Source organism: Bufo bufo, chromosome 3 (assembly GCF_905171765.1).
Source record: "Bufo bufo chromosome 3, aBufBuf1.1, whole genome shotgun sequence".
In the NCBI taxonomy this organism is placed as follows: domain Eukaryota; kingdom Metazoa; phylum Chordata; class Amphibia; order Anura; family Bufonidae; genus Bufo; species Bufo bufo.
In genome coordinates, this window is record NC_053391.1 from 562,019,023 (window position 1) to 562,046,125 (window position 27,103).

The 27,103-nt window shown below is 45.5% G+C and overlaps 1 protein-coding gene across 1 annotated transcript; it reads left to right on the forward strand.

The window, feature by feature from the left end:
* Positions 1-704: 704 nt before the first annotated feature.
* WDR61 (WD repeat domain 61) lies at positions 705-27,103 on the forward strand. Its single transcript, XM_040425551.1, has 10 exons — positions 705-923; positions 5,258-5,285; positions 6,596-6,701; positions 18,240-18,412; positions 18,533-18,681; positions 20,175-20,268; positions 24,124-24,217; positions 24,440-24,532; positions 24,633-24,711; positions 26,847-27,103. Exons 1-10 carry the CDS (start codon positions 912-914, stop codon positions 26,934-26,936), a joined length of 918 nt encoding a protein of 305 aa, XP_040281485.1. The 5' UTR covers positions 705-911; the 3' UTR covers positions 26,937-27,103.

A 27,103-nucleotide genomic window follows, 5' to 3' on the forward strand; every position in this document is an offset into this window, starting at 1 on the left:
TGCCGCTAGTGTGAAACTAGCCTTAGACAGCGTTCAAACCTTAGTTTTGAAGAATCCAGCGGCACAAATGCATGCCATGGTTATTGTCTGCCAGAACCCATCATTTATGACGGAAATTGGCCGGATCACCGCTGGACCTCACTGCAGTCAATGGGGATCTGGCAACCTTGCATCCTGCATAATCCAGCAGGCTGCTGTGTGCCTGAACAGCCTGCCAGATCTGGTAGACGGAGATTTGAACGCAACCTACTTTGGCATCAGAAACTATAGTGCACTGATCTGATATTGATGACCTGTCCTGAGCATCAATATCTGTAGACTGGAGAAACTCTTTAATTATACTTCTTTAGCGCATCATCCCTTCCCCAAAATGTATTCATGCAGAAGATAATTCCACCCCAACCAGTACTTTTGAAAGTATAACCTGACCCACAGAACTCCAGCTGTGACACTACAACTCCCAACATCCCCTGTTCAGCTCTATGAGCACAGCACAGTCAGCCACGCAGGCCTGCATGCTGGGGGTCACAAGAAATGGACTGCCAGGGATTGCTAACTCTGACCTAGAAGATGCATTACAGCCCCCCAGAGCCAGCGAACCCCCCCCCGACCTTCAGTGCAGGTTTTTTAGCATGACGCCCCACCCCCTTCGTGGTCAGTTGGTCACATGATCCCTGTACATCTCCAGGAGCCCTAGCCTGCAGACATATGAGAAGCACAGTCTTTCCCCTAGTATCTTGGAAGTTCCGTGCTGACGTCATCAAACGGCGACATTTGCCAGCGCTGGGACCTGTAAACTGCTGATAGCAACAAGAAAGAGGCGATAGGTCGGGAGGGAAGTACTGCTGGAGCGTGTGCCCCCTGATAACCGCATCCTGTGTATCTCAGCTCATTCATCCTGACGCCTGGTCATGAGCACGCAGGTAACGCTCCTGTAATAGGCTCCATTTCAGACTATGTAGAGCTGCAAACCGCAGCTGCCTCCCCAACCCCCAAATAGCGCTGCCTAATGGTGCACAGTGTGACCATGGCAGATAATAGCTGGTCACTGCGTTTTTATGTACATTAAAATCACAGTCACAAGTGACTCGAAGTGTTAACAAACCTTTTTTGTGTCGGAGGTACATGCAAGGCTTTGGTGGAGGTCCCAGTGCTGAGACCCCCACCGTTGGAGCAGGACCCACTCACACTTGCGTTGTTAATTCCAGTATTCAGATCCAGCATCCGCTCTGTTAGGATGCGGTTGTGTGAAATCAAATTGGAAAAAACGTATCCATCACTGAATACATTGAAAGTTATTGGGTGATGGGTCAGTTTTTTTAGGTTCCTAAAAAAACTGATTTGTCACTATTGACTTAGGGCTCATGCACACGACCGTATGTATTTTGCGGTCTGCAGAAAATATGGATGACGTCCGTGTGCATTCTGTATTTTGCAGAGCGGAACAGCTGGCCACTAATAGAACGGTACTATCCTTGTCCGTAATGCGGACAATAATAGGGTATGTTCTATTTTTTTGCGATACGGAAACAGAATGCACACGGAGTACCTTCCGTTTTTTTTTTTGTGGACCCATTGAAATTAATGGTTCCGTATACGGTCCGCAAAAAAAACGGAACGAACACAGAAAGAAAATACGTTTGTGTGCATGAGTAACAATTTTTTTCTGTTACTATGACCGGACACCATACCGCAGCTTGCAGTGGTTTTGTGTCCGGTCACAAAACGGAATGCTGATGGAACGGAAGACATCCTGATGCATCCTGAACGGATCTCTTTCCATTCAGAATGCATGAGGACTAAATAGAACCGTTTTTTCCGGTTATATGAACCTCTGACGGATCTCAATACTGGAAAACAACAACGCAAGTGTGAAACAGGCCTAAGTGTCTGGCGCCTGCAGAGAGTAGAGGAAGCACAGTCTGTGTGAGCTCTTCTTTCTCCATGTTTTAGTGATCAGTTGGGGTCTCTGCACTTGGACCCCCACTAATCTAAACTTTTGATGTCACTGTGACATCAAAAATTTGGTAAAAGTACAGGTACACTTTAAAGGGGTTCTCCGGGAATTAAGAAAATGAAAATGCTTAAATATTACTTCATTATAAATATATTCCAAAATACCTTATATTAGTTATAAATGGATCGTTTTGTCTGAAGAGCAATCATTAGGAAAAACAAAATGGCCGCCGTCCTATTAGTACACACAGAACCTGTCCTAATCATAGGGGAGGACAAGTTACTTCACAACACTGCCTCATCCTCCTCTCTGCACTGCTTGTCGGGGATTATGATCATGAATACAGTTTAATATGATCTTCAGCTGAATCTCTGTAGGACTGGAGCAGATGTGGCTAATGAGCAGCAGCTCTTGTGTGCAGTCTCCATTACCACAGCCCCATATTACAACAGTCCGTCCTCTCCATGTCTCCTCATGAACTCCATTCCTACAGAGATTCAGCTGAAGGCCTCATGCACACGACCGTAGTTATGGTCCGCATCCGAGCTGCAGTTTTTGCGGCTCGGATGCGGACCCATTCACTTCAATGGGGCCGCAAAAGATGTGCTGTCCGCATCCGTTGCTCCGTTCCGAGGCCCCGCAAAAAAAATATAGCATGTCCTTTTCTTGTCCATTTTGCGGACAAGAATAGGCATGTCTACAATGGGCCTTCCGTTCCGCAAATTGCGGAAGGCACACGGGTGGCTTCCGTTTTTTGCGGACCGCAAAAAACGGCACGGTCGTGTGCACGAGGCCGAAGATCTTCTCATCTGTATTCAGGATCATAATCCCTGACAGGTAGAGTAGAGAGAAGGAGGATGAGGCAGCTCTTTACCTCAGTGTTGTGAAGTAACTTGTCCTCCTGTGTGATTAGGACAGATTTTATGTGTACTAATAGGACGGCGGCCATTTTATTTCTCCTAATCATTGCTCCCCAGACAAAACGAGCCATTATAACTAATGAAAGGTATTTGAGAATATCTTTATAATAAAGTAATATTTACATACTTTCATTTTCTAAATTCCTGGAGAACCCCTTTAAAGGGGTTATCCCATCTTAGACAATGGGGGCATAACGCTAGGATATGCCCCCATTGTCTGATAGGTGCGGGCCCCACCTCTGGGACCCGCACCTTCAAGGAGAACGGAGCGGAGAATGTTGAGGAGGGCGCACTGCGTATGCGCAGCCACCCTCCCTTCATTTCGATGGAGCTCTGGCTCGGCTATTTCCGTCGGCCCCATAGAAATGAATGGGAGCCATGGCCGCGCATGCGCTCCCATTCACTTTAATGGGAGAGGCGGGGAGCTGAGCCTGGTGGTGGATGGACCTTGGGAAATCCTGGGTCCCCCAGCCACAACTCTCCCCGGCTCCGTTCTCCTTGTAGGTGTGGGTCCCAGAGGTGGGACCCGCACCTACATCAGACAATGGGGGCTTATCCTAGCGATATGCCCCCATTGTCTAGGATGGGATAACCCCTTTAAGAGAACAGCTGCACATGAGTAAAATGCTGCAGATTTATGCAAAAACAAAACAAACCTACAGCGATTCTGCTGGAAATCCGCAGCAGATAAAAATCCTACTCCAGATGATGTCGTTTTTTTTATTGTTGTGGATTCCATTGTAGAAATGTTTCTGATTAGACACAGATTTTACTGGGTCAGTTCTGCAATAAAACATCCACGCCATAAATTGACATGCTGCAGATTTAGGCTGGGTTCAGACCTGAGCGTCTTTGATATGCGCGTTTAACGCGCGTTTTTGACGCGCGTTTTTGACGAGCGTTTTTTGCAATAGTAAACGCGCGTTTGACGCGCGTTTGTGTGATTGACTGCAATGTCCTATGGCCACAAACGCGCGTCAAAACGCCCCAAAGAAGCTTAAAGGGACTCTGTCACCACTTTCTAACCCCCCCTTTTAAAAGTATTGTTATCTCCATGGCGCCCCTGTGATTACAAAGGTGTTGTTAGAAGATAAATTCGCCGTCTCCTTTTGATAAAAAGAGCTTTTATCTAACCTGTCAATCTTCTTGATAAGGTGCCCAGGGCGTTTCTGTTGGTCTCAAGCTGCCGCCCGCCGCCGCCGCCGTTGGTGCCCAGCTCCTCCCCTGATGCTTTCAGCGCCGCCTGAATGTAATGAAATCCGCCTCCGGCTCTCGCTCAGTGCCCCCTCCTCCTTTTCAAAGATCCCGCGCGTGCGCACAGGCCTGTGCCTGATGCGCCCGTGCGGACATTTACAATCAGCCTCATTGAGCGAAGTGCGCATGCGCGCACTTCGCTCAACCTCCTCATCAGACGAGCACTGCAGCCAGCCACTCAGAGCCTGCGGCTCTATACAGCGCTTGGCAGGCTCTGAGTGGCTGGCTGCAGTGCTCGTCTGATGATGAGGTTGAGCGAAGTGCGCGCATGCGCACTTCGCTCAATGAGGCTGATTGTAAATGTCCGCACGGGCGCATCAGGCACAGGCCTGTGCGCACGCGCGGGATCTTTGAAAAGGAGGAGGGGGCACTGAGCGAGAGCCGGAGGCGGATTTCATTACATTCAGGCGGCGCTGAAAGCATCAGGGGAGGAGCTGGGCACCAACGGCGGCGGCGGCGGGCGGCAGCTTGAGACCAACAGAAACGCCCTGGGCACCTTATCAAGAAGATTGACAGGTTAGATAAAAGCTCTTTTTATCAAAAGGAGACGGCGAATTTATCTTCTAACAACACCTTTGTAATCACAGGGGCGCCATGGAGATAACAATACTTTTAAAAGGGGGGGTTAGAAAGTGGTGACAGAGTCCCTTTAAGTACTTGTTTGAGCGTAGGGCGTTTTACAGCGCGTTTTTCAGCGCTGTAAAACGCTCAAGTGAGAACCAGGGCCATAGGGAAGCATTGGTTTTCATGTGTTGAGCGTTTTACAGCGCGTTTGAACGAGCTGTAAAACGCTCAAGTGTGAACCCAGCCTAAGGGTACGTCCACACAGGATTTAAAATGCAGGGAGAAGACTGCAGTGAATCCACCGATGTGGACTTCACCCTCTCTACTGCAAAGGGCTAAATCTGCGGTGGAGATCGGCAGTATAAAATGACATGCTGCAGATTTCAAATCCACAATGCAGGTCAGTTTACCCTGGATTTTTTTTTTTTTACACAGTCCTAAATTTTGCTGGTACTGTACAACGTTGCAGATTCGCCAGATGAAAAACGGTGGATCTGCTGTGTATCCTCTAAATGTGCGCAGAGCTTGTTGCCTACTAATGCTTCCTTTTATCTTTCTACAGTATAGTATCCTGCATAAGCAAGAGCAAGGTAAGAAACAAATAATCTACACGGTGTTGATGTAGAGTCCTGACTGACCGCAGTCCCTGTCCTCAGTGGAGCCCAGAGTATTGGACACACCATTTCTCCAGAATGGTCCATGGTCATGATCTAGTACAGGAATCGGCAACCTTCGGCACTCCAGCTTCTGTGAAACTACAACTCCCAGAATGCACACTTACTCCGCTGTTCTTGTAACTCCTATAGAAGTGAAATGGGGATTCTGGGAGTTGTAGTTTCAGAACAGCTGGAGTGCCGGAGGTTGCTCATCCCTGACCTAGTAGCTCCATCTCTAGCTGATATTTTCAGTTTTCATCAAAAGATGCAGTCAGACAGGTCGGTCCAGGTGGTGCAACTGCGCCATTTAGGCAAGGGGGGCCCATACCACTTTAATAGGGCACCAAGGTTCAACATTTCTGATTGACTCTGATCCATCCGATGAAGGACTGACTGTAGAGTCCTAGCAAGGTAGGACAATGATGAGCCCGTCACTTGATAAATTAGCTGTGAAAGGGGTTGTGCAGTGCTTAGGCTCCTCCATTAGGAGGCAGAACAACGGAAATTGCAGAAGTATTGGATAGGGCGCATAGCTGAACAGACTCCATTGACTACAGTGGAACCCATTCAGTTTCTGCTCGGAATCCTATTTTTATTTTATTAATTTTTTTACTGCCTGGGCTTTTTCGCGCTCTTTTTTTTTTTTTGCGGAATCTTCAACAAAAATGTGTACTCGGCCTTAGATATTAATGACCCTGGCACCCCTGGAGGACAAGGCTCTGACATGATCAGTGACATGATCTCAGCAGATCAGCGGGGGTGTCAGACCCCCCCCCCCCCCCCCCAATCTGACGTTGATGACCTCTCCCGAGGATAGAATAAAGAAGATTGTGCCCCTCGTCTTCTCTCTTTGTAAGTGTATTCCAGTTCACACATAAAACAAGGCAACATTTCGGCTTAAGCCAAGCCTTTCTCAAGCTGAAACGTTGCCTTGTTTTATGTGTGGACTGGAATAAACTTGCAAAAAAAGACGCTGCTCACGATCTTCTTTATTCTTTACAGTTTGGAGCGGAGATGAGCCTGGCCGCTGGTGACCGTGCATCTTGCTAAAAATTGGGACATTGGTGCTGTCTTCAAATAGTTTTTACCGTCCTGAGGATAGGTCATCAATATCTAAGCACTCCATTACTCCTTTAAGTGCCACAGGGGTCCTCTACTGTCCATGTCCACCCCTGCTCTGCAGCCATACGCTTTTGTTAATACTTGTGCTATCACATTAATACATCTTTTATATGTTTTTGCAGCCCATACTGATGCCATATGGTCTGTAGCATGGGGGAAGAATAAAAATGACGGAACAGAAACTGTAATTAGTGGTTCCCTAGATGATTTGGTGAAAATTTGGAAATGGTAAGTTGATAAGATTTGTATCCAACAGAAAATGTAAAGAGGACTGCCTAACATCTTCTATCTGAATGAATCGGGGCTTTTTGTTTTTCTGAGAGCCATAACTTTTGTTGCCCCCACATATAAACGTTGGGGGGGAAAAATAGATACAAAAACATAGTATACTACGCTTTTAAATTCTGCAGAGTCCAGCCAAAAAAAGCATGCGTTAAACAGATACATATTTTTAATTTTACAAAGCCACTGCATGGTATGTGTCTGAGGTATCCGTTATGCCCCTTAAGGACCCATGACGTACATGTACGTCATATCTGGACGGGACCTAAAGACCCATGACGTACATGTACTTCATGAGGTCTGCGGAGCTCTGGGGGAAGATTGGGGTGGAATCGCGGCACCATGGCTGCTCTTACCGGCAAGCAGCCATGCCAGGTAAGGGCAGCATAGTGCAGATCCGCCCCCCTGCAACTCCAAGCGCTGCGATTGGCCGATCAATGAGACCGGCACATCGCAGGTCAGGGGACGGTGGCCGGTGCTGAACTGGTCAGGTGAGGCAGGGGACACAAGTGTTTTGGGTCCCCTGCCAGCGCCAGCCAATGGCAGCGCTATAGCTGCACAGGAAGAGGCTGAACTTTCCTGCATGCAGCCATTCTAGCTCGTGACTGCATGCAGGGAGGTTCTGTGCCTTTTTGTGCTGCTGTGGCTTGCTGTGACTTGTGGTGTACCACCACTGCATATTTAACCCCTTTTGCTGCTGGAAAGAACAACATCTGGAATAGCTGCACAGATTTTATATATTTTTTCATTTGCAGCTGTTCCAGATCCCTCCGTCTCCCCCATTCTTTTTTTACGGACGCCATTTGGTCTGTGCACTTTTTTTGGTCTTTTTTTTTTTTTTATAAATTTTTATTTTTTTTACCATTTTTCAGTTCTGCATCACTTTTTCTGCGTGCGAGCTGTGACCGCCAAGTGCTTTTCAGTGCGTACCTGCCTGATCAGCACCTGGGATTATTAGATTTTTTTTTGCCAATTTTTCATTTATTTATTTTTTGTTAAAAAATAACTGGTAGTTAGGGCTTTCAGGGCTCCAGATGGCGACCAAAATGGTCGCCAATGCGACTTAGAATTTACAAATGGCGACAAGACTTTTTAGTCTTGTCGCCATTTGCGACTAGACCCGCCGCCGCAGCTCTGCAGTTGAATACAGCGGCGGGCACAAGAGACGACAGTTCTCTGCCCCGCCGCCGATGTTCTTCTCAGCAGTGCAGTGCCGCTGCCGCCAATAAGAAGAGAGACCGGAGGAGGAGCGGAGGGGCTGTGGGCACTGCGCCACCAATGAAGATAACTGACCTGTTAATACAAATACAGGAGGATGGATCCAGCATTCCGGTATTTTAAATGCCGGATCTGGCACTAATACATTCCTATGGGGAAAAATCCGGCATTCAGGCAAGTCTTCAGTTTTTTTCCGCCAGAGATAAAACTGTAGCCGGAGATAAACAATAAATAAACATATTACATAGCGCTGCGTCCGAAAAGTCCACAAACTATTAAATTATAAAAAATAACAGAAATAAATAAATAAAAACCATGCGATTCGCCATTTTTTAGTCACCTTGTCACCCCAAAAAATAAGATAGGACTGAGTCTGCCAGTGAGGGTGAAGAGGATGCCACTTTCCTCTACCCCCCTCATCATCACCCGCTGATGAGGGACCTTTTGAAGGCGCCCCAGGGTAGCAGAGGAGGCAGCCCCCCAGAGTGAGCCCACATGGACCCCACCCCCTGACGATTATCAGCCCCAAATTCCTGAGTTTGTGGGCAACTCAGGAATTCTGATAGATTGTGCGGGCTTCACTGAGCTAGATTTTTTCAAAATATTCTTCTTTTTTGTAAATTTAATAGTGGCCCCAACCAATTTGTACGCCCAACAATTCATTGCTCAGAACCCTAGTTCGCCATACACTAGACCCCTAGGTTGGACCCCAGTAGATGTAGCAGAGATTATGAAGTTTTGGGGACTCGTGCTGCATATGGGCGTAATAAAAAAAACAACCGTTGGAGTTCTGACATTTTCTACCAGACTCCAATTTTACAGTCCGACCATGACCTGGAAGCGATTTGAATTAATCAGAGAATTCCTACACTACAATGACAATTCACAGTGCCCACCCCAAAACGACCCAACTTTTTACAGACTGTTCAAAGTTAGGCCTGTCATTGACCACTTCAGTAACAAGTTTGCTGAGGTGTACAACCCAGAGAAAAATGTCAGTGTAGATGAGTCCCTATTATTGTTCAAAGGGAGGGTTAGATTCCGCCAATACCTGCCTAGCAAACGGGCAAGGTATGGCATAAAAATATACAAACTCTGTGAGAGTTGCTCCGGGTACAACCACAAGTTCCCAGGAGTTGGTGGGAAGATCGTGTGGGAATTACTGCATCCACTGCTGGATAAGGGTTACCACCTCTATGTGGATAACTATTATACCAGTATCCCCCTATTCGGGTCCCTAACTGCCAGGGGTACTGTGGCTTGCGGCACAGTGCGCAAAAATCAGAGAGGCCTCCCTAGATCCCTGGTAGGAACCACTGAGAATGGGCGAACGTAGGGCTCTCCGCAATGAGAATATGCTGGTGGTTAAGTACAAGGACAAGAGGGACGTCCTTGTACTGACCACCATTCGCACTAGCGCCAGATCCCCTGCCGCTGTACGAGGTGAAAAAGGAGAAAAAAAAGAGAGAAACGAGGTTATCCAAAATCTTTTGAGGGATCAACTAGATACCCCCGAAGAAGTGGAAAAGGGCACCAACAGGACTATGACCACGTTATGTGAAGGATGTAAAACAACAGGGTGGAAGTAGGCTGCTCCAATTAATGTCAACGGAGTTTAACACTGTCAAATGAAGTGAATAGAAAAAAAAACTTTACCAGTGAAGTGATTAGGTCCAAACCAGTTGGACAAGACAACACCGATAAGCGGGAAGGAGAAGAAGAGAGCAAAACTTCCAATCTAATACCAGATGTAGTAAAAGATGAATATATTATATAGTGGTAAGTGGATAAATAAATACCCTTCCATATAAGGAAATAAAAGGATGAATATAATATTATAGATTGTGGATGGTAACGGTAACACAATAAAATCTATGAATCAGTCCATTTCTGGTCACATTGATTTTATTGTGTTACCATCCACAATCTATAATATTATATTCATCCTTTTATTTCCTTTATATGGATGGGTATTTATTTATCCACTTACCACTATATAATATATAATATATTCATCTTTTGCTGTATGAGGTACCACTGTCAACAAGCCAGACTGCATCCTTGATTACAACAGGCACATGGGAGGGGTGGATCTTGCAGATCAACTTATGAGGCCGTACACATGGCAACGTGCAATGCGTACATCCTATTTCAATCTTCAGGCCACAGAGGAACTTTCCTTCAGTTCCAAGAGGTGGTTATCGAGGCCCTAATTTATCAATCCCAGGCAGGGGAGGGTCCCAGTACTTCTGGAAGTCATGGTGCCCGAGTTGCACCAGGGCAGCAATTTCCAGGTCAAGTAACATAGTACATAAGGCCGAAAAAAAGACATTTGTCCATCCAGTTTGGCATGTTAACCTGCAAGTTGATCCAGAGGAAGGCAAAAAAAAAACAAAAAAAAAAAACTGTCCTCCAGACAGCAAGGAAGGGAAGGACCCAAAAAAGATTCAGGGTGTGTTACAAAAGAGGGATAAGGAAAAACACCATTTACCAATGCGAAACCTGGCCTGTGCATACAGGACTGCTTCAGAATCTACCGTTCTTCCATGGAATATTAATTTAATTTCATCCTTTATGCTCCCTGTAATATTTCCACTTTATATCTGATTTACTCCACCTCGCTTGCATATCCACTTTCCAACAACCACTACATATTCTTTTCTGTGAGATACCTGTTTGCTATAAAGTACCCTTTCCACCACTTAAAATGTTCGTACGGGGGTGATCTTTCTGAAATGGGGTCACTTCTTGGGGTTTTTCATTTCTGGGGACCTCAGGAAATTTTTTAAATACAACATGGCAGCTAAAATCCATGTCTGCCAATTCAGGCCTGCAAAAACCCTATTTTGCACTTTGCCTCTAGAGGCCTGCTCTGCACCAATACAGCAGGCTACGAGCACATATGGGGTGTTCGCAAAATGGGGAGAAAATGGAGAACATATACTTGGGGGTATTTTCTCCTTTAACCCCTTGTGAAAGTGAAAAAATTGGGGTCTGCTAGTAATTTTTCATTTTTACAAATGTGTGCTTTGAAATGCTTCTCAAGTAATTCTGCCTTCTGTGAGACTCCTGTTTGCTAAAAAGTACCCTTTCTACCACTTACAATGTTCGGCGTTACTTTATCCAAAATGGGGTCACTTCCTGGGGTTTTTTATTTCTGGGGACCCCAGGATTTGATTAAATGCGACATGGCAGCTAAAATTCATGTCTGCCAATTCAGGTCAGCAATATCCATATTTAACTGTTTGACTCTAGAGCCCTGCCATGCGCCCATACATCATTTTTTGAGCACATATGGGGTGTTGGCGTATTCGGGGGGGAAATGGGGAACAAAATGTGGGGTGCATTTTGTCCTGTTACCCCTTGAGAAAGTGAAAAATGTGGGTGTAAAGCAACTTTTTCTGGAAATTCTTTTAAATTTTTTTTTTTTTTAGAGCCAAGTGTTTCTTAATTCTGTGAAACGCCTGATGGGTCAAAGTGCTCACTACACACCTTGAAATATTCCTTGAGGGATGTAGTTTCCGGAATAGGGTCACTTTTTGGGGTGTTTCCACTGTAGGGCCACCTCATGGTGTCTTCATATGCGACATAGCTCCCAATTACCATTCCAGCTAAATACTCTCTCCTAATCGCCATATGGTGCTCCTTCCACTATGAAGCCTGCTGTGCGCACATACATCAGTTTTTGAGCACACATGGGGTGTTTCTGTAAACTCCAGATTCAGGGTAATAGATTTTGAGTTTTGTTTGGCTGTTAACCCTTGATGTGGTGCAGAAAAAAATAGATTAAAATTTTAAATCTGCCAAAAAAAATTGAAATTTAGAAATTCCATTCCCATTTTCATTTAATTCTTGTGGGGCACCTAAAGGGTTAACCAAGTTAGTAAAAATCTGTTTTGAATAGCTTGAGGGGTGTATGGGTGGTTTCTAATATGTAAGCCCCAGAAAGTGACTTCATACCTGAACTGGTCCTGATAAAATTAGGGTTTGGAAATGTTCTTAAAAATTTAAAGAATTGCTTCTAAACTTCTAAGCCTTCTAACGTCCCCAAAAAATAAAATGTCATTTTCAAAATGATCCAAACATGAAGTAGATATATGGGGAATGTAAAGTAATAACTTGTGGCAAAACCAACCTCGCCACTGGGTTTTGGAGGGCCCGGGTTGCCAGCCTCTTGGATTATGGCCCATACTAACTTTGAAGGAGAAGACAGACCGGCCGCACAGCTTAAATCTGTGGAACTGTTTTGGGCAGGAAAGCCATGCTTGCGGCCGGCCAAATGTGACTTCCATGGAATTCGGGAACCCCTGCTCGGATCTGGGTGATTTTTGGATATGTTGTTCACCCAGATCAGAGCTATCCATGAATGTATACATTATGGGGATATGTGGGGTTTTGGGGGGTTTTCTGTGTTTTGGGAAAAATGTGTGTTTTCTGTCTGTGAGTGATTAAGTTAGCCCATTACGTTTGGTAATTGTATTTTGTCGATTGCGTCTCAGACAATGCCAGTGTGTTAGTTAATTGCGTCACAGACAATGCTCATTGTATTTTGTTGATTGCGTTACAGACAGAGGGAAGGGGATTTTGTGTACAATTGCTGGGAAGGTTTCAATATTGTAAATGCATGTGATTGGCTAAAATATAAACTGTCACAGTCTTTTACAAGGGCCCCAGGGGGAGTGTCCCTTGCTAGGAGACCTGCATAAAAGGCTGGAAAATAACCCATTAATAAGTTCCTGTTTTACCCTTTATCATGTTGAGGCTGGTGTTTGGGTAACTGATCGACACTGGGGGATTGCTATACGCTGAAGATTTGCTATACTCCCCTGGCTATAGCTACTAGCTCTTGTAAGAGCTGTTCCTGCTCTCCGGATTTAGGAGAGGTTCACCCACTGGAGCCTGGAGCCTTGTCGTAGGTCCAGGGTGGGTAAGAGACGGTGAGACCTCAACCAAGCTTCGGCAGTTCGTGGGGTCTGCAGCGCTTACGGTGTCAAGTGGAGTGCTTGGAGACCTCGGGAAGCACTAGGAGCATCCATTCGACGGAGGTACCCGGTCGGGGTGCTAGGAGATCCGTTACATTGGTGGCAAGCAGTGGGATGGCGTCCTAGTGAGAGGAGAAGCAGCTCGGAGACACCGTTCGTGGATTTACAAAATTGAGGGCAACGCTAGTATCCGTACAGCGCCCCTGGCTACAGCAATATGGATACCGTTGGTTCCATGAGGAAGATCACCCGGATTACAGGGATGCCAAACGGAAAGGCGTATGGCACCAGGCCCTGGAAGACGTGCAGCGTCGGAGGGGTGAGAGTCTTCCCAGTGAGGAGCAGAGATTACGAATGCGATTGGCACTGCGACTACCTCTACTGGGAGAGCAACCTTTGACGGAGTGGGTGTCAGAGCTTGAGACACTGGTATGGCAGGAAACCTGGCTGGATGACTCTTACCAAGCACTATGGTGGGACACAGTACGACAGTCTCCATGGATGGAGGAGTACGCCAAGCCCGAGGGTGAGGAATATAATGGCCCTGGTTTATTGTGGGAGTCTTTTGAAGACATTGACTTTGGGAGCACAGAAGAGTCTAGATTTTGGGACATTACTGACTACAGGGGGGACTTGCACAATTGGCCTACAACTAGTGGGGTGAGGGCAGATCTGACCTTTCTGGTCCAAAGGGAGTGGGAGCTGGAGCAAGATTATCAACAGTTGTTTCGCTCCATTCAAGCCCAGCGCAAGATACAAGACAGTTGGATACCGGCCTACCCCTGGCAAGTCGCAGCTGAGGTATCCCCTACTTCCTCACCACTGACCCCTCTCCAGCAGAAGAGCTGGCATCAGAGCAGAGCGCCGCTGGACTCTGCCCTCCTCTATCCTCTTCTCCAGAGGCTGACTCCACACCGGCTTCCCCAGCGGAAGAGCTGGCATCTGGGCAGGACACAGTTGGCCTCTGCCCTCCTCTATCCTCTTCTCCAGAGGCTGACTCCACACCGGCTTCCCCAGCGGAAGAGCTGGCATCTGGGCAGAGTGCAGTTGGCTTCTGCCCTCCCCTATCCTCTTCTCCAGAGCCGGACTTCGCACAGGCTACCCCAGCGGAAGAGCTGGCATCTGGGCAGAGCACAGTCAGCCTCTGCCCACCAAGTACCTACAGCTCCAAGCTAGAGAACCACAAGGAATCTAGGAGTAGCAGATGCCCACTCAACAGCTGGGGACATACAGAACAGAGTCAGGCCCCAAAATTCAACAGGTCCAGTATTGGGTTGTGGGTGGACTGCCAGACTAACTCAGGTACCGACCGGCGTGAGGTCAGGTATCTGGTTAGTCTTCCCTGGGAGGGGGAGATGCATGTAACGGATCTCCTAGCACCCCGACCGGGTACCTCCATCGAATGGATGCTCTTAGTGCTTCCCGAGGTCTCCAAGCACTCCATTTGACACCGTAAGCGCTGCAGACCCCACGAACCGCCGAAGCTTGGTTGAGGTCTCACCGTCTCCTACCCACCCTGGACCTACGACAAGGCTCCAGTGGGTGAACCTCTCCTAAATCCGGAGAGCAGGAACAGCTCTTTCAAGAGCTAGTAGCTATAGCCAGGGGAGTATAGCAAATCTTCAGCGTATAGCAATCCCCCAGTGTCGATCAGTTACCCAAACACCAGCCTCAACATGATAAAGGGTAAAACAGGAACTCTTTAATGGGTTATTTTCCAGCCTTTTATGCAGGTCTCCTAGCAATGGACACTCCCCCTGGGGCCCTTGTAAAAGACTGTGACAGTTTATATTTTAGCCAATCACATGCATTTACAATATTGAAACCTTCCCAGCAATTGTACACAAAATTCCCTTCCCTCTGTCTGTAACGCAATCAACAAAATACAATGAGCATTGTCTGTGACGCAATTAACTAACACACTGGCATTGTCTGAGACGCAATCGACAAAATACAATTACCAAACGTAATGGGCTAACTTAATCACTCAGACAGAAAACACACATTTTTACCAAAACACAGAAAACACCCCAAAACCCCACATATTCCCATAATGTATACATCCATGGATAGCTCTGATCTGGGTGAACAATATATCCAAAAATCACCCAGATCCGAGCAGGGGTTCCCGAATTCCATGGAAGTCACATTTGGCCGGCCGCAAGCCTGGCTTTCCTGCCCAAAACAGTTCCACAGATTTAAGCTGTGCGGCCGGTCTGTCTAATCCTTCAAAGTTAGCATGGGCCATAATCCAAGAGGCTGGCAAACAGGCCCCTCCAAAACCCAATGGCGAGGTTGGTTTCGCCACATAACTATTTTTGGAGGTATTACTATCTATTCTAAAAGTAGTCCAACTTGAGGGGTTAACCCCTTCACGACATGTGACATAAGATGACACCTACTCCAGAGCAGAGCGGTCGCCATAGCAACCGGGTGCCTGCTGTTTCACACAGCAGACACTGGGGCCTAATGTCTGTGATTGGTGATAATGCAAACATTTGACCCCTCAGTCTGAGAGGCTTAAAAAACGATTCAGGCCAGCAGATGGCAGCACTGAATTGTAATATACCAATCTTTGTATATGATAATGGATATAATTCTATTACTTAACATAAAAATTGCAATTGAATGATTGCATGTTGGGGTCTACTTGGGGGCCTAAAAGTGTAAAAAAAAAAAAAAAAAGTTTATAAAAATTCAAATCGCCCCCTAAAATCTAAAAATTTACATCATAGGCATTGTCACATCCGAAACCACCCGTACTATTAAAGTGTAAAAAAAAGTTATCCCATACAGTAAATGGCCTAATGGGGAAGAAAAAAATCCATATGGCCGATTCGTCATATTTTTATCACTTCACCTTCCCTAAAAATATTGAATAAAAAGTGATCAAAAAGTCCCCTCTCCCCCCAATAAATGGTATCAATAAAAACTACAGATTCTCCTGCAAAAAATGAGCCCGCACACAGGTTTATAGATGTAAATCTAAAAAAAAAAAAGCTATGGTCGTCAGAATACAGGAATGAACGAAAAAATTACCGTATTTTTCGCTTAAAAGACGTCCCATAAGACGTTTTAGAGGAGGACGATAAGAAAAAAATATTTTTAATTAGACCTCAGGTCAGAACACCAATTAGAACCCAATGTTAATCAGACCTCAGCTAACAGCCCCAATCAGACCTTAGATAAGAGCCCCATGCCTTTCATCAGCCCCCATTGCCTCTCATATTAGCCCCATTGCCTCTCATATTAGCCCCCATTGTCTCAGATCAGCCTCCAGCAACCTCATATTGCCTCAGGTCACCCCCCAGCAGCCCCATATTGCCTCGGATCACCTCCCCAGCAGCCCCATATTGCCTCGGATCACCTCCCCAGCAGCCCCATATTGCCTCGGATCACCTCCCCAGCAGCCCCATATTGCCTCATGCTTTATAAAATAAAAAACCCACTTACCTCTCCTGCTCCTGGCCGCCACCGCTGCTCCTTACCTCCCGCAATCTTTTTTCTCCTGCTGTCGGCTCTGCTGTGAACTGACGCGCACTGCGGGAAATGTCTTATGGAGCGAAAAATATGGTAGTTTTTTTTATTAAAACACAAGAAAAACTATATAAATGCGGTATTGCCATAATCGTATTGATCTGGAGAATGAATAGCACAAGTCAGCTTTACCGCATAGTGAGTAGTGTAAAAACAAAACATGTAAAAATGTTTTGGAATTTTTTTCCAGCTTCCTACTATATCCTGTACAATATTAAATGGTGTCACAACTTGTCCTGCAAAAAAACAAGTCCTTATGCGGCTATGTGAATGGAAAAATAAAAAAGCTATGGCTCCAAGAGTAAAAATGAAAACGCAAAAACAGAAAATTGCTCCGTCAGCAAGGGGTTAATAGCTTGTTATTATTATTTAGTGGGTGGCGCCATTATTCCCAATAGAGATTACACGTAACAGACTGGTACATAGGGGTAGAGGAACTTGCACGCAAGAGCTTACAATCTACAAGGGAAAGGGAAGGACACAGTAGGTGAAGGGTAAAAGCTGCTCACATGGCGGTGTGGTGGCAGCATGCTTATTGTAGGTGGTAGACTTCCCTGAAAAAGTGGGTTTTCAGTTACTTTTGAAGGTTTGTATGTTGGGGGAGAGTCATATGTTCTGAGGTAGTGAGTTCCATAGTATGAGGATCGGAGATTACACATGGGAATGTATCTAGAAAGCAGGATGGCCTTATATGTAGTTGTTAGTATCCTGAATAGGGTTGTCTCGATACCATGCGAAAAGAATAAATCAAAAAAGCCGCGTGCATTCCGCAGCCCGTAATGGAACCGTCCTACACTATTTTTTGGGGGGACAAGGTGACTAAAAAATGGTAAATAGCATGTTTTTATTTATTATTTTTCTGTTACGACATTCACCGTATAGGAAATATTTTTTTGGACGTGGCAATACCTTTTTTTGGACACGGCAATCGGGGGCTAGAACCCTTGACCTATTCACCCTAATAGAGATCTATTAGGGTGAATAGGATTTTACACTCTCCCTGCTGCCCTGGGCTTTGTGCACACAGCAGCGGGAAGCTTAGCATGGCAGGCAAGGCTACAGTCCCAGGATTACACTGCTGGGGCTTCGATCGGAAGCTGCCATTGCTACCAATGAATATACTATATACTGAGGAGGGGACCCTGTGGCCACTGCGTCACCAATGAATATAAATGGGGATGAGCAAATCGACTTCGGATGAAACATCCGAAGTCGATTCGCATAAAACTTCGTCCTAATACTATAAGGAGCAGGAGCTTCGTACAGTATTAGAATGTATTGACTCCGATGACCCGAAGTTATTGCTTCATGAAGTCTCGTGAGACTTTGCGCAATAACTTCATAAATTGATTTGTACTGTAAAAAACCACTTCCCGAACTCTTGTTTGGTTCCAAGTAGGGGGGAGGCCACTGCGCCACCAATGAATATAATTAATACTGGGGGAGGGGCTGTTAACACTGCATCACCAATGCATATAATTAACCCGTAAATATAAATTTAAGCGGTGGGTGCTGGCTGTATCACACAGCCGGCACCCGGTCTCAATGACAGGGCGCACCTGAGGTGTTAATTGTCGTGGTTCGGCGGATCACCATGCCCTGTAATTGAGACCAGGTGCTTGCTGTTCGATACCCGGTGCAACCCTAATCCTGAACTGAATTTTCTGGGCAATGGAGAGTGGTGAGTAATACCAGCACTAGGAGCACTTGAGGGGAAGTTATATGGTGTTTTTCTTGTCCTCTGCAGGGCTGATGAGCATCTAGAATTACAATGGACACTTGAAGGCCACCAGCTAGGGGTGGTGTCTGTGGATGTGAGTCCCAATGGTAACATTGCAGCCTCTAGTTCTTTAGATGCTCACATTCGACTCTGGGACCTTGAGTCTGGCAAGCAAATCCGTTCCATTGATGCCGGACCGGGTATGAACACTGCTATTTCTCTATAAGATATAGTTCACATAGTAGCATTTATTCTATGTAGAAGATGTAGATTCTGTTCCATGCACAGATCAAGTGACTGTCTGTTCTATATCCCTCTAGTGGATGCTTGGTCTGTTGCATTTTCACCGGACTCGCAGCATTTGGCAACTGGAAGTCATGTAGGAAAAGTGAACATCTTTGGTGTAGAGACTGGAAAGAAAGAATACTCCCTGGACACCAGAGGGAAATTTATCCTTAGTATTGCTTATGTGAGTTTTCTCCTTCAATAACATTAAACATAGGCCTAGATTTACTGATGTATCTGTACCAAAAAGTGGTGCAAAATAGAGCAATTTGGCGCATCTAGGGCTTTTACATTTTTTTAATATGCTCGGAAAGGGTGGGGCTTAGTGAAAAGTGGGTAGGACTGTATAATAAAGAGGTGTGGCCTAAGATACACCAAAAGTTCACCGTAATTCTGACATAAAAATTAGGGATCGACCGATTATCGGTTTGGCCGATATTGAGGATTTTGAACGTTATCGGCATCTATTTTGCCGATATACCGATAACGTATTGGGAACACAGAACGCACTGCTCTCAGCGCTCTCTGTGTTCCCTCCGCAGCACAGGGGAGAAGGAAGCAGTGTCTCCCTCCCCCTGTGCTGCTGCTGCCACTGCCGCCAATGAGAGGAGAGAACATAAGAGGAGGGGAGGGGCTGTGGCCAGCGCTCCACCAATGAAGATAAGCCTTTCATTCATTTACAGGAGGCGGGAGCTGGCTGCAGCCGGCTCCAGACCTCTATGAACTGTAGCTGCGATCTGCGGTAGTTAACTCCTCAGGTGCCGCGGACCGCAGCTATCGCTCATAGAGGTCGGGAGCCGGCTATGTCATTCTGCAGCCAGCTCCCGCCTCCTGTTTATGAATGAATGAGAGACTTATCTTCATTGGTGGCGCAGTGCGCCCCCCACCCCCATCCCGGCCAATAGTAAAAACATTGGTGGCGCAGTGCGCCCCTGCCCCCACCCACCCGGTATTACTCATTGGTGGCAGTGGCCACAGGGTCCCCTCTCCCCTGCTCCTCCGATCGGAGCCCCAGCAGTGTAATCCTGGGGCTCCGATCGGTTACCATGGCAGCCAGGACGCTATTGAAGCCCTGGCTGCCATAGTCAGCTCCCTGCTGCTGTGTGCACAAAGCACAGGGCAGCAGGGACAGTGTGAGCTCCTATTCACCCTGATAGAGATCTATCAGGGGGAATAGGACAAGGGTTCTAGTCCCTAAGGGGGCTAAAAGTTAGTAAAAAAAAACCCACTAAAATATTAAGTATAAATGAAAAAGATTTATAAAAAAAAATACACATTAACAATAAACAAAAAAATACACATTAACAATAAACATATTAATTTTCAGCAGATTTGTATAGGAATTTATTTTTTTCTCAAAAGTGAAAATTCCCAGAATATCGGTATGAATTATCGGCTATCGGCCTGAAAGTTCACAAATTATCGGTATCGGTATCGGCCCTAAAAAATCAATATCGGTCGATCCCTAATAAAAATCTGTCTCAATGTAAGCCAACCAATAGTTGGTATAGAGTCAGAGAAAAGTGTCTATCCCTGTATCAGATTTATCGTCCACCCTGAGCAGGTCTAGACACCCTGTAAGCTCACACCATCTACAGGCATAGTCAATTTGGGCCATAGACTGTCTGAGAAATGTGCATTATTTTATTTTGATTCTCATTTTTTCCCTAACTACAGAGCCCAGATGGAAAGTATTTGGCTAGCGGTGCCATAGATGGGATTATCAATATCTTTGATATTGCTACTGGGAAACTGCTCCACACGTTGGAAGGTATTCTCATTATAAATTTAAGGAACACTAAACAGAAAGTTCACAAAAAAATATTTTCAAAAAATCTATTAATTTCTTCTTTCTTTTAAACCTATTTGCCTCATACCACTATTATAACAGAGAATGATGTAAATATATCTTCTTTTTGTGTCGGAGGTGATCAGCCATGTCACAGTCCTCCTTACTGTCCATTGTCTGCCTCCCCCTTCTGTCTTGTTTACAGTAGGGCACAAATATGGCTTTGCCTCAATGGAACAAGATAAGTGGCAGATTTACCCTGTACTCTGCAGGATCTCTACAAGTCTGTTTCAGACTTACTAGTGGGACAAGATTATCTCTTGTTTACTTTTATTATTCATTAGGTTTAGTTTTCCTTTTAAGGTTTAATTTGAATTCATTTACTAACTAATATGAGGTGGTAACCTTCGTCAACCATGTAATGCCCAGCTAGCGGCCTCATGGCAGCCGTTATATCTGGTGCGGTCTGCTCCCCAGCAGAAGGCAGTTGGATATGGTGCAACTACCTTCCCCATTTTAATGATTGGGCAGGAGAACTCCTTTACAGCCCTATATCACTAAGGGCCTATTCACACAACCGTATATTTGAGTCCGCATCCGTCCCGCAATTTTGAGGAACGAATGCAGACCCATTCATTTTAATGGGGCCGCAAAAGATGCGGACAGCACACCGTGTGCTGTCCGCATTCGTACTTCCTTCCGTTTCGTGGCTCTTCAAAAAAGATACAACATGTTATATTTTTGTCCGCAATTGCGACAAGAATAGGCATTTCTATCATAGGGCTGGCCATGCCGCAATTTTCGGACCAGAGAAACTGATACGGTCATCTGAATGAGCCCTAAAACTAAAAGGAGTTGAAGCAGTCAGTTCTTCATTGCTGGCTATTCTCAATCATTGAGAATATCATGAGTCTCATGTCCTCAGAAAATGATTAATTAGCTTGACAGGACTGAACCCGTGCAGACACAGTATTATACACGTATTTTCATAGAGATAGTAGGGACAGGCAATCACTAGCTGATCAGTAGGGGTCCGACTCCCCGCACCCCACCATTAAGCTATTTGGTGTAGTTTAATGCTTGAAGTCTGTGATGGAGTTACACAGCCCCGTCAACCTTGTAGTGGACTTCCATGGGAGCAGCACTGTAGTAGTATGCTCCCACCACTAGAAGTCAATAGGAGCAGAGCTGTAGTAGTGTTCTCCCACCACTAGAAGTCAATAGGAGCAGAGCTGTAGTAGTGTGCTCCCTCCACTAGAAGTCAATAGGAGCAGAGCTGTAGTAGTGTTCTCCCACCACTAGAAGTCAATAGGAGCAGAGCTGTAGTAGTGTGCTCCCTCCACGAGAAGTCAATAGGAGCAGAGCTGTAGTAGTGTGCTCCCTCCACGAGAAGTCAATAGGAGCAGAGCTGTAGTAGTGTGCTCCCTCCACTAGAAGTCAATAGGAGCAGCGCTGTAGTAGTGTGCTCCCTCCACGAGAAGTCAATAGGAGCAGCTCTGTAGTAGTGTGCTCCCTCCACGAGAAGTCAATAGGAGCAGAGCTGTAGTAGTGTGCTCCCTCCACGAGAAGTCAATAGGAGCAGAGCTGTAGTAGTGTGCTCCCTCCACGAGAAGTCAATAGGAGCAGAGCTGTAGTAGTGTGCTCCCTCCACGAGAAGTCAATAGGAGCAGAGCTGTAGTAGTGTGCTCCCTCCACTAGAAGTCAATAGGAGCAGCGCTGTAGTAGTGTGCTCCCTCCACGAGAAGTCAATAGAAGCAGCGCTGTAGTAGTGTGCTCCCTCCACGAGAAGTCAACAGGAGCAGCGCTGTAGTAGTGTGCTCCCTCCACGAGAAGTCAACAGGAGCAGCGCTGTAGTAGTGTGCTCCCTCCACGAGAAGTCAACAGGAGCAGCGCTGTAGTAGTGTGCTCCCTCCACTAGAAGTCAATAGGAGCAGAGCTGTAGTAGTGTGCTCCCTCCACGAGAAGTCAATAGAAGCAGTGCTGTAGTAGTGTGCTCCCTCCACTAGAAGTCAATAGGAGCAGAGCTGTAGTAGTGTGCTCCCTCCACGAGAAGTCAATAGGAGCAGAGCTGTAGTAGTGTGCTCCCTCCACGAGAAGTCAATAGGAGCAGAGCTGTAGTAGTGTGCTCCCTCCACTAGAAGTCAATAGGAGCAGCGCTGTAGTAGTGTGCTCCCTCCACTAGAAGTCAATAGGAGCAGCGCTGTAGTAGTGTGCTCCCTCCACGAGAAGTCAATAGGAGCAGAGCTGTAGTAGTGTGCTCCCTCCACTAGAAGTCAATAGGAGCAGAGCTGTAGTAGTGTGCTCCCTCCACTAGAAGTCAATAGGAGCAGAGCTGTAGTAGTGTGCTCCCTCCACTAAATGTCAATAGGAGCAGAGCTGTAGTAGTGTGCTCCCTCCACTATATGTCAATGGAAGCAGCGCTGTAGTAGTGTGCTCCCTCCACTAAATGTCAATGGAAGCAGCGATCTAGTTGGAAGCTACCGCAGGCCCAGTGACGTCACGACTAGTATTAACTGGCCTGGGCGGGGCTAAGCTCCATTTAAGTGAACAGAGCTTAGCCCAGGCCAGTTGATACTAGTCGTGACGTCACTGGGCCTGCAGTAAACAGTGAGAAGGCCGCTGCGCTCCTGGAGTCGGTCTGATCGGTCGGACCCCCGCCGATCAGATGCTGATGATCTATCCAGAGGATAGATCATCAGTTTAAACAAACTGCAGAACCCCTTTAATGGTGTTGTGTAGCTTCTGGTGACAGAGCTACACTGAGCAGCTAATTGGTAGGAGTGTGGGTTGTTGGACTCCCAGTGATAAGCTAGTGATCGTCTATCTTTAGGATAGACCATCACTTAATGAAGGCTGGACAACTCCATTGTCTAAATGAGAGACAAACAGTTAAACTTGTGATCTGTAAACCAACTTCAAATATGGCACAGTGATTGTATATTTTGGCTGTGGGTTTCTGCACTTTTAGCTCAAGTGATCAAATTAATTTTTTATTCCAAATCCCATTGTAGACACTCTGTCATTTTGATAGTTGCTAGGTTTTCTGCAACCACTGCCTAATCCAAAAAAAACAAAAAAAAACGGCAGGGGTCCAGGGTATTGGAGCCCTGCCAATTAGATATTCATGAATCCTGAACAACCACTTTAAATAAGCTTTTTATTTAAACAGATACAGAATATTTCACATTAGGAAGAAAATGCTACATTTTGGACCTGAGATGGTCTTGGTTTGAACCATACTAGGTTCTCCAGGTGTTTTCTGTGTTGTTCTGATGCTAATGTGACATCAGTGGATCAGAGTGATACAGACAGCACCTTCATAAGGTGAAATTTATACCATTCTCTTCTATGATAAGTTGAGAAATGGTCCAGTGTCCATAAAACTTGGATTCTTTATTAAATGTGGATAAAATCCATCACAGGAAAATGATCATTGATTTGAGAAGATATGCCTCAATAGTGACATTTCTTGCACACTGTGTACTCCTGCCAGGGGCTGGTGTAGACTTGAGCTACAACTAAAGTCAGTTTCTGGCTCAAGTTAGTAAATCCGGTGGGAAGTGCTAAGCCCCACCCCTCCTGCTTAGCCTTTCCTTCTTTTCTCGCCGTTTCAGAAGAGTGTTGAAGCTTAAAAAGTTGTAAATTATGGGGCAAATAGAGAGTGCACCATAACATACAACTTTTTTACGTCACAATAGTGAAGTAAACGTTTTCATAAATGCCCCCTTTATCTTTTTCCTAATTCTGGAATCTTTGAGCTTCTATTGCGTTTTCTCTATAGAAATGTAGAGTACGATGATATATTAAAGTGTCTGTTTTTATTCTCCTCCTCCCCAGGACATGCTATGCCTATCAGATCATTAACTTTCTCCCCGGATTCTCAGCTGCTGGTTACAGGCTCTGATGATGGATATATTAAGATCTATGATGTGTGAGTTGTTGCCTTTTATAAACTGTGTTTTATTGCTATTCGAATTGTGTGTAGTATATTGAGGATGTCGGTGATGATGCTGTCTATTCCTGTGTCTGTGAAGCTTTATTTTTGGAGGTGCTGTATGCGTTATGGAATTGCACAACTAATAATCCCTCAATCCTTCAATTTTATAAGTCAGAATCAATGATGTAAAACAAAGTGTTATATTTCTTTCACCAGACAACACGCCAGTTTGGCTGGAACGCTCAGTGGTCATGGCTCCTGGGTGCTGAATGTGGCTTTCTCTCCTGATGATGCTCACTTTGTCTCTAGGTAGGAAGCATGGGTGGAATGTTTCTCTGTAGACAACACATCAGTGGAAGGGATCTGTGGTTGGTATGAAATACTCATGCATCCTATCATCTCTCTTTAGTTCCTCTGACAAAAGTGTAAAAGTTTGGGACGTTGCCAGCAGAACATGTGTACATACCTTCTTTGACCACCAAGAACAGGTAACGCAGAGGCCTTTGTTTTCATACTTCTTAAACTGGAGTTACTGGGGTACATTTAATAAAAGTACACAAGAATTCTGGCAGATGTGCCGTGTTTTAGACACTCCTTTTACCACCTTGTTTGACAAAGGCTGTGGCTTAGTGGGAAAATGTGGGTTGGACCAGAAAGGGGACATGGCTTAAGATGTGATGGGCGCCAAAAATCTGAAGTAAAGTATGCCAAAGGTGGTATAAAGTAAAACATATATCTAGCAACGCGCTAAATTTATCATACAGCCTGTGATAAAGTTGGAACATCTTTAGACTACCTTACTCTAAAGACCTTTCTACGTGGGCTGAAGATCAGGTGGACGAAGATTCCCAAGAACATTCATTCCCGGTCATTGCCATATGTAACCATGCCCAGTAATGGTCTATTTGCTCTTTTTTTATGTTATAGCATCTTTTATGCAGGCATAAAAATCATTGGTTGTTGGCAACACACCGCCTCATGAAACTGTGTCCGAATGATCGCATTAAAGGTACTTTCCCCATATTGATGACTTTTCCTCAGGATAGGTCATCAATATCAGATTGGCCGAGGTCCGACTCCTGGCACCCCCACGATCAGCTATTTGAAAAGAACTCGGTGCTCTTGTGAGTGCTGCATTCTCTTTAGCGCTTACCGTCGACATCGTAGCAGTGACCAGTGTAATTGCAGCTCCTCCGTCCCATTCAAGTAAATGGAAAGGAGGAGCTGTAATTATGCCGCGATGTCGACAGTGAGCAGGTAAACGGTGAAGAGGATGCAGCACTCGCAGGAGTACTGCGTTCTCTTCAAACAGCTGATCGTGGGGGTGTTGTGAGTTGGACCCCAGACGATCTTATATTGATGATCATCAATATGGGGAAAGCAGAAAGCCCCTTTAACAATAGTTTGGTCACATACAGTACTGACGATTGCTTCATGTAAATGGAGCTTGACAAGCACTAATAGATTTCTATATCCTTTAACGAGGACCTTTCACTGGTCCTAACATTACAATATTATTACCTGACAGTGTAGGACATGATGAGTAGATGTCAGTGCACTTTTTCTTTTTCACATTGGCTGCTCCGTTCCCCCGCTGTGCCCCCCGTTCACTTTTGCCGCCCTGTATGCTAAACAGCAGCATTGGTACAGGGAAGACGAGACGGACGGGTTATTCAATGGGTGTCTCCTTCTCCCTGGCTGTGAGCTGCAGGCAGCATGTTACAGAGCAGGAGGAGCAGAGCAGATTGATATATGGTTTTGTGGGGAAAGATCCAGTAAAACTTGTAATTTATACATCTAAATATCTCCTCTTTCTGACTTCCATTGTACACAGGGGGAGGTGTTATCAGTGATTAATAGCATTCTATGTATATTTGTGTACACATTGATAGCTGTCAGCCGCTGATAAATGGGGGTGGTCTTAACTATAGAAAGCGCAAAGGTTTCAATATATAAATTACAAGTTTTACTGAGTCTTTTTCCACAGAAATATATCAGTCTGCTCAGCTCCTCCTGCTCTATAACATGCTGCCTGCAGATTGCACTGCATTTTGTGGTGATGGGTCCTCTTTAAAGAGGTAGACTAGTTTAAATTACTAGCTACACATCTGCTGGTAACACATGTGTGCAGCTAGTAATAAACCTTATTAAACTATCAACACCAGTGTCCTACAGTTTACTATGAATAATTCATGTTTACATCCAGGACCCCGACCTGTGCGCCATCGTTGCACTTGGAACATGGCCAGTAATGGAGAGTTCCGTCAATTAGTGGCCTCCATTTTCTTATATTTGGGACGGACAGTGCATGCGTTGCTTCCCCAGTGTAAATGAATAGAGGGGCTGATAGATAGACCCCTCCATCAGCGGCCATGTTCCCAGGGTAGCATCGGCACACAGGTGATCGGACCTGCATGCAAACATGAATTTTTCATATTAAACCATCTGACATCCACACCAATGGGTAATAATGCTTATTACTAGCTGCATACATCTATGCTTTGCTAACCAACCCCTTTAAATATGCTTACTGTGGACCATTGATTCTTGCCAAATTATGTCCATCTTTATAAGCAGATTCTAGTATTTAACAAAACATGGCTAATCCGTTTTTTTCCCTTAGGTTTGGGGTGTACAGTACAATAGGAATGGATCAAAAATTGCCTCCGCTGGAGACGACCAGGAAATTCACATTTATGACTGTCCCATTTAGAACCTGTGATCTCGCCTTCATGAGAGCAGGGACTGACCTCTACCATTCCAACGTAACTGTTCCTAATATAGACTGTCATTGGATCAGACCATCGGAAGCCTATTTATTTGGATGAAATATCATGATGCTGCATTACATGAACCAGCTTGTAACAGAAGTGGCTTTTG